This window comes from Schistocerca gregaria, chromosome 3 (genome assembly GCF_023897955.1).
Source record: "Schistocerca gregaria isolate iqSchGreg1 chromosome 3, iqSchGreg1.2, whole genome shotgun sequence".
Classification (NCBI taxonomy): Eukaryota; Metazoa; Arthropoda; class Insecta; order Orthoptera; family Acrididae; genus Schistocerca; species Schistocerca gregaria.
The window spans coordinates 114,200,994-114,216,320 of record NC_064922.1 but is presented as its reverse complement, the minus strand read 5'-3'; the positions used below and the strand labels follow the sequence as shown (position 1 = coordinate 114,216,320).

The 15,327-nt window shown below is 43.3% G+C and overlaps 1 protein-coding gene across 2 annotated transcripts in view; it reads left to right on the top strand.

The window, feature by feature from the left end:
- The first annotated feature begins 3,832 nt into the window (after positions 1 to 3,832).
- The window catches only part of LOC126354584 (arylsulfatase B-like), a 64,790-nt gene continuing 53,295 nt past the window's right edge, over positions 3,833 to 15,327 (top strand). The window contains exons 1-2 of one of the 2 annotated variants that reach the window (XM_050004332.1): positions 3,833 to 3,885; positions 15,144 to 15,283. In XM_050004332.1, the coding sequence (XP_049860289.1) occupies positions 15,161 to 15,283 (123 nt within the window). In that variant the 5' untranslated portion in view covers positions 3,833 to 3,885; positions 15,144 to 15,160. Of the gene's footprint in view, positions 3,886 to 4,054; positions 4,113 to 15,143; positions 15,284 to 15,327 lie in introns of those variants that run through there. The other variant, XM_050004331.1, reaches the window with a different exon arrangement.

Below are 15,327 nucleotides of genomic sequence, written 5' to 3'. Positions count from 1 at the left end.
CTTGTAGCTTACATTTCTCAGGCAGCCCCTGAGCAATCCATCGAAATTACATCTGCTCGAGTGCCCTAGGAATATATTCTTTATCCGTAGACCTCTTCCAAAGTTTCTGAAGTTGAGTAGCAAAAACGCACCAGTAATGTTCGAATACAGATGTGCAATGTCGTCCTTGACATAGTAACGCTTTTTAAATATCTAGGAGTAACGTTGCGAAACGGTATGAAATTGAACGAGCATAGGAGTGGTGTGGTACTGAAGACGGATAGTCGTTTCGGATAATTGGGAGGCTTTTGAGAAATTGTGGTTCACCTGAAAGAGATCACCTATTTTTGAGTACTACTCGAGTATTTGGGATTCGCAACAGGTCACATTAAACCAATAAATCGAAATAATTCAGAGGTGACATGTACCATACTGTTGATGTCTGGAGAACATGCTGGCCACTCCAGTCGAACGATGTCGTTATCCTGAAGAAAGTTATGCACTAGATGTGCACAATGGGCGAGCGAATTTTCGTCCATGAAGACGAATGCCTCGCCAATATGCTGCCGATAGGCAGTGCTATCGGTCGGCGCCTTGCATGACCACCAGCGACGTACGTCGGCTCCACATAATGCCACTTCAAAACAACAGGGAACCTCCACTTCGCTGCACTTGCTAGACGGTGTGTTTAAGGCGTTCAGCCTGACCGGGTAGCTTCAAAACACGTCTCCGACGATTGCCTGGTTCGAGGCATATGCGACACTCATGTGTGAAGAGAACGTGATGCCAATCCTGAGACCTCCATTCGGCATGTTGTAGGGCCCATCTGTGCCGCGCTGCATGGTGCCGTAGCTGCAAAGATGGACCTCGCCATGCACGTTGGGAGTGAAGTTGCGCACCTTGCAGCCTACTGCAGCCAGTCTTCACCGACGTCCTGTCGGTGCACTAAAAGCATTATTCAACATGGTGGCGTTGCTGTCAGGCTTCCTCCGAGCCGTAATCCGTAGGTAGCGGTCATCCACTGCAGTAGTAGCCCTTGGGCGGCCTGAGCGAGGCATATCATCGATAGTTCCTGTCTCTCTGTATCTCCTCCATGTCCGAACGACATCGCTTTGGCACACTCCGAGACGCCTGGACACTTGCCTTGTCAAGAGCCCTTCCTGGCACAATGTAACAATGCGGACGCGATGGAACAGCGGTGGTGACTGTCTAGGCATGGTTGAACTACAGGCAGCACCAACCGTGTACCTCCTTCCTGATGGAATGACTGGAACTTATCGGCAGTAGGACCCCCTCCATCTAATAGACGTTGCTCATGCATGGTAGTTCACATCTTTGGGTGGGTTTAGTGACATCTCTGAACAGTCAAGGAGACCGTGTCTGTGATACAATATCCGCAGTTAGTTCTGGGAACCGAATGATAGCAAACGTTTTTTGATGTATGTATATTACCTGCAGATCCTTACAATATGTGATCCATATTTGTTCTGAGGTGAAGGCCTGTGTAATCTCATATATTCTTCATAACTGTTGCAATCTGGACCATCAACAATTGTTGACCTATCACATTTATTACTCTCCTTTATTTTTTGTTGATTACGAAGCTGTTGCTGCACTTCATCCTTTTCCATTTCAACTAAAAACTTATTCCGCTTTACGTTCATGAAGGCTTGGAAAGATCCTCAAAGGTCCTGCAGGTATTCTACCATTAACATTACTAACATCTTCCGTAATTAATTGTGAGATAATCTCTCTGGTACGGTATCATGTTTTAACGCAATTTATCTTTGTTCAGAACCTCTAAATGATCAGATAACTTCGAACACAATCCGGCATAAAAACCGGTCTTGTAATTGCTTTCTTCATGAGTGCTCTGTTATTAACGCAGACAAGTATTTTCAGAAACAATGAAAATCGATCCTAATCACCTTTGGGAAAACCTCCTCGTTTCAACAGACACTTTAATTCACTCATCATTTGTAACGTTAGCTCATGACCACGTGAACAGTCAGTGGTATTATGGATGCGCCGTTTTTCAGTGTGATGGAAAATAGTAATGATTGCATCAGTCTCTCCGTTGATTAAGGCGACCTCTTTATTATGATTCGAAGTGTAACCAACTCTAAGAGTAGCTGAGGCGACCTTCAGTCCCACAAAAATGATTCGATTGGCTCTGAGCCCTATGGGACTTAACTGCTGTGGTCATCAGTCCCTAAGAACGTAGAACTACTTATACCTAACCAACCTAAGGACATCACACACATACATGTCCGAGGCAGGATTCGAACCGGCGACCGTAGCGGTCGCGCGATTCCAGACTGTAGCGCCTAGAACCGCTCGGCCACTTCAGCCGGCTTCAGTCTCAAACAGATCCTGTCGAATGAAGGTCAAATTCTCTTTAAATGCAATGGGACTTCAGATTTTGTAACATTTCTGATGTTCAGAAACGTTCTTCTAAGCGTTCGCGTTCGAAATAATCCATATTAATTCACATTCGTATTATTCAGCCTCTGAGGAATTTACTGCAAACTGACAGGGATGTGGTAATACTAGTTTATCAGGCAGACTACAGTGGTTGTCACTGAAAGAGGTATGTAAACTTTGGGGAGTGTTGTACTTGCAGAGTATTTAAAAGTAGTGCTTCTGCATAGTTTATGCATGTAATCATCACGTATGAAATCGCTGCTGTCTTGCTTTAAAACACCGGCTTCCAATAAAACTTGCAGGAGTAACACAAGAGGATAATGGGACATTGATATGATTGTAGAGAAACAGATGCAACCAGAAAGTATTGTGATTGATTTTTGTTCGTAGCCCTGATTATAACTGGACGGCAAAGCTTTTACTGTTGCTACATACCGGGTGATCAAACAGCCACTATGAATTTGAAAACTTAATAAACCACGGAATAATGTAGATAGAGAGGTAAAAAGTTACACACATGCTTGGAATGACATGGGGTTTTATTAGAATAATAGAAATAAAGTTCACAAAATGTCCGACAGATCTGTTGAGCGCGTCGTTTGGTGATGATCGTGTGCTCAGCCGCCACTTCCGTCATGCTTGGCCTCCCAGGTCCCCAGACCTCAGTCCGAGCGAATACTGGCTTTGGGGTTACCTGAAGTCGAAAGTGTATCGTGATCGACCGACATCTCTAGGGATACTGAAAGACAACATCCGACGCTAATGCCTCACCATAACTTCGGACATGCTTTACAGTGCTGTTCACAACATTATTCCTCGACTACAGCTATTGTTGAGGAATGGACATATTGAGCATTTCCTGTAAAGAACATCATCTTTGCTTTGTCTTACTTTGCTATGCTAATTATTGCTATTCTGATCAGATGAATTGCCATCTGTCGGACATTTTTTGAACTTTTGTAGTTTTTTGGTTGTAATAAAACCCCATGTCATTCCAGGCATGTGTGTCAATTTGTACCTCTTTATGTACATTATTCCATGATTTACTCGGTTTTCAAATTTATACTAACTTTTTGATCACCCAGTAGACGTGCTCTGAATTCAACAGTACGGAATAAGAGGTAAACACATTTTATAGAGTAATACGTACTTTTGTCACTGTACGTCACATTTGAAAGGAAACTACTTCCGCCACATCCTTTTTAACTTTCTGACTGTGCACGCATTACATTGAACACCTTTTGCAAATTAACACAGAAGACCAGCCTGTGACCACACGTAAGAAGCATGTAATTTGCGATATCTAGTTCCGTAGCTCTCTTGATAAAACCCGTATCTCAAGTGAAACCAGTTTTCTACATCGTTGAACCTTGACTCAGAGATAGCCAAACGCTCGCCGTGCTCTGCTCACAACCAGACGGCAGCACAGGCCTAGTCAGGCCTAGTCGAACTACAGGGAACGAGCAGTGGCCGTTGTGAACTGTAAGTAGTCAGTAATGGCGACATTGAGTTTTTCCTCATCGAGCCCCGAACGGAAACGTTCTTGTTTTTATGACTTGTCGCAGCGGCGATTGTGTGCAGTTCCCTCGTTATTGCCAAGTGAGTTGTAGCGCCTCCGTTCCACCTTACTGCCTGTGTTCATCTACTTCCAGTGGCAGTCGACCGCTCCGCGATGGCTACAATGGTTTCTACGTGTATTCCACGAAAAGGTACTATGAGCCTTACTTACAATAAAACAACGCGACACATCAGCCCGAGTCTCTAGAAATGCACGACTGGTTTGTCGATACAATTCGTGTGAACTCTGATCAGATCCACACAGATTATTTTGACGCAAACGAGTACGTGTTTTACGTGATATTTATGGATCCCCTTCACGTTGAAAGATTATTGTCAGGACGTGGTTCTCAAGACCCATTCAAGCATCGGGATAATTCCATTGGTATGGTGTCACTGGCAGATGCTGAAATTGACGATACCGATGTTCGAGTGTTGAGCCTCCCGCCGGAGATCGATGACAACTTTCTAGAGGACATAAGGACTCCTTATGGTCCGCCGTGAAGCTGGTCTACTCAACACAGATTACAGTGTTATAGTGGAATTCGTTCCGTGGAAATACATTTCAAACGAAATATTCCATCGCGTTTACAAGTATGTGGTTAACTCGTTCGTGTCATGCATACTGGTCAAGAGGGAACCTGCTTCCTATGTAATGAAAGTGGATACTTTTGATCTAATTGCCAACGGAGCGTTTTTGTATTAAAGCCGTGATTAATACAGCGTCACAAATGGACGGATGCTGATATTGTTCCTACCACTCCCGACGTCGGACCAACTTCTGCTCAGATCATAATGAACAAAAAGTCAGTAGTGACAATCGTGTAAATGAATTTCCGCCTTGGCCTCAGCCACAGGTTCAGAATCCTGCTGCTCCTAGAACAGAGCCTGTAACTCCTCCACATCGATTGTGTCCCCTGCTCCTCTCAATGTTACGATACCTCCGGTATGGTGAGTGGCCAGGAAGTTATCGGCAGCATCCTTCCTGCTTGCCAAGTGGCTCCATCTCAACTGCCTGTGTATGGAGAGTCAGCGAAGTCGCCCAGCTCGTCTCTGTTTCCTCCGTTACAATCTGAGACGGGGCAATGTCCTCCTGCTCCTTCGTCTTCAGCCGCCGAAGGTTTCCCAAATTTGTAGCCTACAGCAAATCCTGTGGAGAATAAAATTAACGACCAAATATCACCCGTTGGTTTGGCAGTTCCACAAAATGCTTCCGCCTTAGTGACTGGGCCTGAATTACATGTCCCTTGTTCTAAGGGGCAGGAAGCTGTAACCATGTCCCCTCCCACACCTCAATCTATAGAGGCCGCCATGCCACGAAGCCGACAAAAGCACTGTATACAACCTGATGTGTGGTGGCACGCAAAAAATCGAAGAAAAATGGTTTCAATGACGGGGGTTCTGGTCCGCCGATGTCTAATTAATCTCTGGACTCCGCAATGGACCTCGATGCTCAGCAGTGTACCTAGTTCTCCTCGATACATCCCGAACATCCCTGTATAGCTGTGATCAATGACCCAAGCGTACACGTTCCGTTACTTAAAAGTAAATCGTGTGTAATCAGAATTGAGATTGGCTTCGCTGCTACAGTTCATTTATGATTCATGTGTGACTTAGTGTTCTTACAGGAGGTGTTCTTTTTTAGGAATTTCTCCTTAACCGGTTTTCGTATGATCTTTAATCTGTTGTTGTTGTTGTGGTCTACAGTCCTGAGACTGATTTGATGCAGCTCTGCATGCTACTCTATCCTGTGCAAGCTTCTTCATCTCCCAGTACCTACTGCAACCTACATCCTTCTGAATCTGTTTAGTGTATTCATCTCTTGGTCTCCCTCTACGATTTTTACCTTCCACGCTCCCTCCAATACTAAATTGGTGATCCCTTGATGCCTCAGAACATGTCCTACCAACCGATCCCTTCTTCGGGTCAAGTTGTGCCACAAGCTCCTCTTCTCCCCAATTCTACTCAATACCTCCTCATTAGTTACGTGATCAACTCATCTAATCTTCAGCATTCTTCTGTAGCACCACATTTCGAAAGCTTCTATTCTTTTCTTGTCTAAACTATTTATCGTTCATGTTTCACTTCCATACATGGCTACACTCCATACAAATACTTTGAGAATCGACTTCCTGACATTTAAATCTATACCCGATGTCAACAAATTTTTCTTCTTCAGAAACGCTTTCCTTGCCATTGCCAGTCTACATTTTATATCCTCTCCACTTCGACCGTCATCAGTTATTTTGCTCCCCAAATAGCAAAACTCTGTAATCTAGCACCCGAATATTCTACGGGGACCTCCTGCTTCTTTGGCGAAGGCTCTCCTTTTTGCTAAGGTGGAAATATTGAATTCTGGCAGGGGCAAAGGTTGTCAATGTTTTATTCCTACTTTGGTTCTTTTACATGCCCCTTCGAGCACTGGTCGCGCAGTAGATCGTTAGCGTTTTTACAAAGAGGAAATTGTTTACCTATTGCGTAAGGGTCCTCTGGGTATTCTGTTGCGTGGTGATTTTCAACTGTGTATTGCGTCCTGCAGATCAATCTCCAAATTTTAATTTCTCTCGTGAATTACGTCACTTGGCCCTTGCCGCTCCTTACGCATGAAAGACGTCTAGATACGTAAATACCCGACGTTAGTTAAATTTACCCACTTTACTGCGACTTCTAGTAGCACGTTAGATAGGTTTTACTTATTAGACTGCCTAAGCGATAGTATTCTTAATGTTGAAGTCATCCCAGTTTCCTTTACGGATTACTGTGCTGTGACTACAACTCTCAGTCTTGAACGACAACCAAACAAATGGTTCAAATGGGTCTAAACACTATGGGATTTCAACATCTGAGGTACCAGCCCCCTAGACTTATAACTACGTAAAACTGACTAACCTAAGGGCATCACACACACATCCATCCCAGAGGCAGGATTCGAGCCTGCGACCGCAGCAGCAGCGCGGTTCCGGACTGAAGCTCCTAGAACTACTCGGCCACAGTGGCCGGCCGACCGACAACCAATCAAATTGTTTCGCTCTCCGTGAATGTTAAACGTCGCTCACCTCTGAACCCTCTCTCGATGACGTGATACGAGCCGTGTGGGAGCGTACTCAATGGTCCGCTGGGAAATACTCTTCACCCTTGATTGGTAGACACAGCTGGCAAAACCGAGGCTCAGGCAAACTTTGATACTTTTCTGTGCTGCCAAAGCGCCACACATTCGGAGAACTCATGAATATTACTATTCTATCCTGCGTGAATATGCTACTTAGGATCACGCCCTTCTGCGAATTACGGATGGTAGGCGTTTAAAGGCAAATTTGTTGACCCTAAAGCTCATACAAATGGAAATTTTGAAAATCCGATCCAAGCCCAATTAATTGATGATGGAGGAACTGACTTCCATACTTCATTTGCTTTGGCATCAGACCCGTCGCCGACGGGCTTGTATTCATTCTCTCAAGACAAGTAATGGACCTATCGCAATGGTACAAGCTGATACAGTTCGTATCTTACACCAGTACAATCTACACATCTACGACAACGGTGAGTCAAGACAAACATTTTACGACTCATTCGTCAGGAAATTGGATACGATAATTACACCCGAAAATAACGCAGCGCACTTAGCTGCCTTTCAACGTGATGAAGTTTACAAACTTATTGTGGGAGTGCCTTCTCAAAAGTCCCCAGGTCTGTATGGACTTCCCAAGAAATTTTACGTCTGCTTTTGGCCATTGTTGGGTGCTACCTTTACGTCCGTTTTGAATGAAGTTTACAGGATAGAGAAGTGCCGACATCGTTCAAAGCGGGAAAAATTGTTTTAATCCCGAAACACCCTGGGCCGGCTGCCCCTAATAGCTTTCGCCCAATTACTTTGTTAAATTTAGATTATAAGACCTTGGCGAGGGCAGTTAATAGTAGGATGTCGACTCTGATAGAGACGATTGTTGCAAAACATCAAGGCTGCGTACCTGGGCATACCATTCTTACCCGTATAGTGGAGTGTCGGGACGTGGTTTCGGTTGCTCTTGCGTTTCTAGACTTTGATAAGGCATCTGATCGTGTTGATCAAGACCTTTTGATACGGATTCTGAAGTCTGATTTTACTGTTGGCATACGGCAAGCGCTCTCAAATCTGTTTACGGGTATTCCAGCTTCGGTGGTTGTTAATGGCCAACAGACGCCCCCGATAAATATTCGTTGGGGAGTGCCTCAAGGAAGTCCGCTTTCAATGACTTTGTTTGTGTTCCTCTGGAGCCCCTATTTCGGATGCTAGCATCCCAGCTGACGGGTTGGAAGCTTTCCGGCGGAGCTGTAGCTGTTCGTGCATACGCGGATGGCGTGACGGTTCTACTTCGCAATCCTGCCGAGATACCTCAACTGAAATCTGTAATCGATGATTTTTGTCGGAGTTCAGGTGCAAAACTTAATGAAGGCAAATGCAGGTTTCTTATCTTGTGGGTTTTTGATGACGCGGGTGTTCCATGGGCTATTTCAGTGAATCGGCATACCTCTCTCGGTATCATCACTGATCGTTGTCCACTCAAAATGGCACAGCTGGAAGTCTAAAAAATGACTCTGAGCAGTATGGGACTTTACTTCTGAGATAATCAGTCCCCTAGAACTTAGAACTACTTAAACCTAACTAACCTAAGGACACCACACACATCCATGCCCGTGGCAGGTTTCGAACCTGCGACCGCAGCGGTCGCGCGGTTCCAGACTGTAGCGCCTGGAACCGCTCGGCCACTGTTACGGAAAAAAGTCAGGGAGCGATACTAGAGCATGAAAGGCGTTCTCTTACTCTGATCCAGAAAATCCGAATACTGGATACAAGGTTGTTACGTGGCCCAAGTTTATCCGCTTCTCTTATGGCGAAGAAACTACAAATGTCTGACCGCTTGTTATATGTCCGCCCCCGGCAGCTCAGTGGTCAGCGCGACAGACTGTCAATCCAAAGCTCCCGGGTTCGATTCCCAGCTGGGTCGGAGATTTTCTCCGCTCAGGGACTGGGTGTTGTCCTAATCATCATCGTTTCATCCCCATCGACGCGCAAGTCGCCGAAGTGCCGTCAAATCGAAAGACTTGCACCAGGCGAACGGTCTACCCGAGGGGAGGCCCTCGTCACACGACATTTCATTTCATTTCACCGTTTCTTATGGGAAAGACATATACTTCACTGGTGAGGTGATCACGAAGTCCCGTTCCTTGAGGGGGCTGGGTCTGACTGATACACCAAGGAAGACGCAGATGCTATATGTGTCGTACTGTTTTGACGATGGCTCAAGAAACTCACTCATTCGGGTCTCATTTATATCTCTGTGTCCGTCTTGCTAGTCTTGAACCACCTATTGATGTTGGTCGCATAAATTAGAAGTTAAAACACATTCGTGACTTCTGTCTTGCGGTGACCTTTTTAGGGGCTGACATTTTATGGAGAACCGTGGGAATCAGTCACTTGCCCAAACCCCATTGAAAGAGAATCACAGCAAACAACCTGGATGACAGTCTGGTTCAATGTGAGTCTTCCCATTTTCCGATGCACGTAGCGTTCTTGTTGTATAAGGTAGTAAATAACTTGATTCAAACGAACTAGATACTTCTCCGTATTGGGCTTAGTGCGACGGATTTATGTATTCGTTTGTACGTCTACAGATAGGATAAGACATATTTTTACTTGTGGGGGTCATATGACACACTGGTCTTGGATTAGGACGCAACTCGCCTTCCTTACTCGATCTTCCGAGACTGTATACACCACGGACATCATATTGCGCCCAAATTCTTTCTTCTTCCCACGGTCAAAAACCCATACCATAATGTGGTTGCTAGGACACGTCGTTCGTTATGTTGTGGAAGGCGATGAAGGAAGATCATATGAACTTCATGCAGTACATTATCACTGCCTATTGGACATGCTTACAAATGCCTCGATATAGAGACCTCCTCGCCAACATGTGGAATCTTGTTTACCGTCGGCAAGGTGTTGGTTAATTTCATTTTACTGATGATAAGTGTTTTTCTTTGTTATGTATATTCCCATCTAATTTGGTTAGGCTTGTCCTCTCTTGATTTAGCTGTTCTTTTTTGTGTGCGTTTTGACTTAGAATCGCTCCAGTTCTATTTTAAAATGTGTATATATGAAGTATAGATACACGACATATACCATCCTTGCAATCAGATTGGAAATTTTTTTAGTTTGCTATTTCGAATATAATCTTATTTCGTGGTCCTTCTGCTTTTAGATTCTATATACAAACTAAAAAATATAAAAAATACAAAACAAAAAGATTTAAAAAATGACTGAAAAGGTACATAAAAACGTTGATACACATCATGAGAGCTTGGTGGTGGTTTGTCGGCTAAGTTGCAGGACTTTTTTCCTTTCTCCTTTTGTTTATTATAATAATTAGTTTTTCTCCCATTTGAAGCTTATATTACATGATGATATGACTGTGGTCTACTGAAGTGTTATGATAGTACCAAGTCATTCTGATGAAAACAAAAAAGTGTGGCTTTATATCTGAATAAGTTTGATTTACCGTTTTATCACAATACTTTCTAAGGATCTTCAGATATCGGAAATATATAAGCGTTACTTTTTTTTCGCGAACCGCTGTGTTTCATATTGCGTGCTAGTGTACACGTAACATGTGCCATTTATTTTTCAAAGCATCGTGTGATTACCGCTTTGGAACGTCCTGCACATGTTACCTTTGTGCCATCTAGTTTGGAATGCCTTCGTTTCTTAAGGCCAGTTAGGGTGGTGGTCGTCAAAATTCCATGTTCGGTGCTGTTTCTTGTATTGTGTGCCCAGAACTGGCTGTCCTGTGTGCTGAATAAATTCGGCAATATGCTGGCTGCTGTGAGCTTAATACGTGATTTCACTCGCATTTCACTTTCGTTTCTTCCCATTCGTGTGTATTTTTGAATAATGCGTAGTCATAATAATTTGTTGTGGCAGGTATTTAACCGCATTGCAGCGGAGTTCAATATTATTACATGATCCGTTTGAATCCACGTACGCACTTACGTGGCAGTACATGTTTGCAACTAATCCACGTTTGAACATCATTGTCTTGCAGCATCTCTCTCTCTCTCTCTCTCTCTCTCTCTCTCTCTCTCTCTCCCTTAAAACTATGGGTAAGACCAAATAATATTAATTTTGGGTCTCATCAAATGATAATGTAATTATAAACTTGCTTAACATTTGTACTGAAGTACTATAATTGTCGATATGATTTTACCAATTCTGTACTACTGTTTTCAACATTGTAATATTCCTTTATCACATTGTGCATAGACGTTCTCATTACGATAAAGTATCCCCTTTGTCAGTATGTACGATCATGTGGTTCCGTCCACTCACATTAGCAAAAGGTTGTCTTATGTGACGTGGTTCCATCTCCCTATATTGATTGTTTCGAAAGAAAGGCACATATTTAATTTAGCAATGCGTGCGCCAGTTACCTTCGTTAGCATTTTCCAGCGATCACGTAAGGTCTCGGGACGAAGTTCCAGATATCGCGCTAGGAATAGCAGCTTTACTAAATTAATTGCCACTAAATCAGCTCATTCTTCGTTAGATTTTCAGGTTATAAATAGCTCAAATGGGCAGCAGATATACCCACACGAGCTTAGTCTATAAGTCGATGTTCATTAACGTTTTGTCTCTTGTTAGTGCATATGTGTGCTTCATATACTATTCTGTGTCCTATAAAGAAGTATTTCACAGTTGAAAAGTTCTGCTGTCGTCACTAAAGAATTTTCCGAGATAGACTGCGTTACCAGCGATCAACGTTTGACTATTTGGAGAACAAATCAGCGTAAAATTTGTTCAGATATGTTTTGATGATTCGGTTTAAAATTTTCATAACGACGCTGGGCGTTCAAGATTTTAACTGTTCTCCCCTGCTCCGTGTCTTTATGTTATGACAAACTTCTTCAAGTGTTCAACTCAGTGGAAATGCGAGGACGCTTTGCCAGAGACGTGGTCATGCATGGTTGTTGGGACGTCGAAACGGTGGTATTATTACACAGCCGAAAGGAAAAGTACATACAGAAATGTTTTTAGAGTGCAAGGACTACGTGCAACAGTGGCCCAAAATGAATGTCACATTAATGGCATGTACTAACTAAATACACTGAGGTAACAACAGTCATGGGATATTGGTAAGCACATGTACTGACATCGGCAGTATAGCGCACACAAATTGCGAAAGGGCAGTGCATTCGCGGAGCTGTCATTTGTACTCAGGTGATTCATGTGAAAAGTCTACCGAAGTGATTATGACAACATTACGGGAATTACCAACCTTTGAACGTGGAATGGTAGCTGGATTTAGACTCAGGATATTAAATTTCGGAAATCGTTACGGAATTCAATATTTCAATATAAATGGTGCCAATAGTATGCCGAGGATACTAAATTTCAGGCATTACCTCTCACCACGGACAACGAACTGACCGATGGACTTTATTTAATGAGCGAGAGCATTAGCGTTTGCGTACTGAGTTGACAGCGATTATACGTAAGCAACACTGCGTGAAATAATACCATAAATCACTGTGTGACGTACGACGAACGTATCCGCTAGAACAGTGTGGTGAAATCTGGTGTCAGTGGGGTATGACAGCAGACGACCGACGCGAGTATCTTTGCTCACGTCATCGCCTGCACCGCCTCTCCTGAGCTCATGACCATATCGGTCGGATTAAATGAGAATTAAATCAAGGCCCTAAGCTGTCGACAGGCGTTAATATACAACAATGAGAACAGCTGAAAATGTGTGCCCCGACCGGTACTCGAACCCAGGATCTCCTGCTTACATGGCAGACGTTCTATCCATCTGAGCCACCGAGGGCACAGAGGGTAGTGCGACTGCAGAGACTTATCCCTTGCACGCTTCCCGTGACACCCACATTCCTAACTTAATGTCCACACACTACATTCGTAGTGCCCCTGCCCACTACACTCATTACTCGAGGCAGACAATCTTACCGAATCCCGTGAGAGTTCGGGCAATGCGTGTGCATCTGCAGAGAAGAAGGTCAATGGCCGGTTTGCCTTAACTATATGAGGATGGTATCTGTTCTTTCGGATACCATCTTCATAGGTTCGACGACTGGAAACCCGTGGACTGGCCAGATGAGTCACGATATCAGCTGGTTATCGATGACGGTTGGGTCCGACAAAGCCACGTATCCAAGTTGTCAACAAAGCACTGGGCATGTTGGCTGTGACTACAAAATACTGTGGTGTGGTGTGGTGTAAACCAATCATTAGCTGTAAATAGTTATATTCGACTACACTGAGACAATTTGAAGCCATTCGAACACGAAACAATGCACCGGCAAAACTTCCGCAATTATGGACGGCTGTAGAGGCAGTAGAGCTCACTATTTATCCATTGGACATCCAACGACTTGTTGAATCACTGCCATGTCGATTTTCTGCACTACGACGGGCAAAAGGAGGCCCGACACGATATTATCAGGTACACCAGTGTACATCTGGTTAGTAGCTTGCAACATGAGTCTCATTCCTTCGGTACCGTAGCTCGTAGCTGACAATTTTCTTCTGTGCTCAAATACGTTTCCACGATAAACTGCTCTACCACTGCCAATGAAGTGTTTGCTTTTGATAACAGTAGACGCAGCATAAGGAAGTACGTCAAGGTTGACAAGCCGCGCGGAATTAGCCGAGCGGTCTTAGGCGCTGCTGTCATGGACTGTGCGGCTGATCCCGGTGGAGGTTCGAGTCCTCCCTCGGGCATGGGAGTGTGTGTTTGTCCTTAGGATAATTTAGGTTAAGTAGTGTGTAATCCTAGGGACTGATGACTTTATCAGTTAAGTACCGTAAGATTTCAGACACATTTGAACATTTTTGAAAGTTGATAAACTGACGGGCACTAATGTCCCACAACAAATAATTAAACAATAATAATAAGGCCGAATTTATGTTTATTTTGTCAGTTTTCGCACCCCTTGCTGATGTCAAATTATGCGCATTATCTCTGTGCCGCTAATGAATGTTGTCTTCTGCATTTTAGAGCTACATACATGTGTCATAGACTCAATCAAAATATTATGATTGCGTTGTACTACTCGGCTTCTTTTAAAGCTGCAAATTGTTAAAGTCAATGTTATATCCTTCGTCACTTATTTTATTGTTTATATACGTGTTTAATATTGATCATGTGGAGGTACCTTACCACGCCGCAAGGTTATCTAACAGTTGCTTAGTTCATGAATCAATTTACTACCTTTCCTATCTTCTGTGTCATTAATTTCCCTTTCCGCTTTGCTTTTCGTGTTTTGTGTTTGAGAGAGTTTATGTGAGTGCGTGCATGTCCGCGTATTATGTGCTGTGTCGATAAAACTGAACGCAAGTTTTACTCAGCTCCGGCTAATCGACAGAAGTTAATGTTGGTGAATGAACATAAAGGAATCTGTAACGTTACCAAAATGAAAGTTACCAAAATGGAAATATTCATCTAACCTTCACCGTTCTTCCCTAGCACCAAATTTCAATGACTACCTTCAGAAAAAGCCCCTAACACTAAAATGTATATTGTATATTGGCATGTTTCTCTTTCTGAGAAACATTTTTTCAAGTTACCGTCGCTGCTGTTCGACTGATCGTCTATATATTAACTTTTTATAACTTGGTCCTTAATTGTAATTCAATTCCAACGTTTTACCTTGGTTTCCTGCCCTCTTTTCTGCTTGAATAATATGACAGGTAGGCTGCAGCCCAGACTAATCTCTTCTCAGTTACTATTTCCCTTTCGTGTTCTACAGGTCTTGTAACCACAGTCTTGTTTCGGTACATGTTGTGCAAAACCTTTTACTTAAAGTAGAACAACAATTAACAAGGAATCAATCATATAATAATGTTTCGGTGTTCATTATTTCATCATGCTCCGTTAATGATATGTATTCTGTGCTATCTTATTTCTTTAAATTTCATTACCTTTTCAAAAGGTTTTTTTGTTTTCCCTTCGCGTATTTTAAGTGATATTATTTAATTATCATTTCATTGGACAGAATTTGTAGAAATTATAATTCTAGATATCCCGCTACAATACCTGTGCATGAGCCCATACCATTGATCATTTCTTCGTAACACAGCAGAACTTTCACTGGAATCATAAATGAATTTAATTTGCACTGTTTGTTCGCAGTACACAACTTGTCGACCATGTATACGCTATTAGCGACGGCATGGCTGCTGGTGGCTTCAGAATACGCGGGAGCAATGGCTGTCTCAACGGATTCCGTAACAATGCCACCAAACATCATCTTCATCGTGGCTGATGACCTGGTAAGTACCAACCTTTCATTCTGGAGCCTTCAGTTTTGCACAAC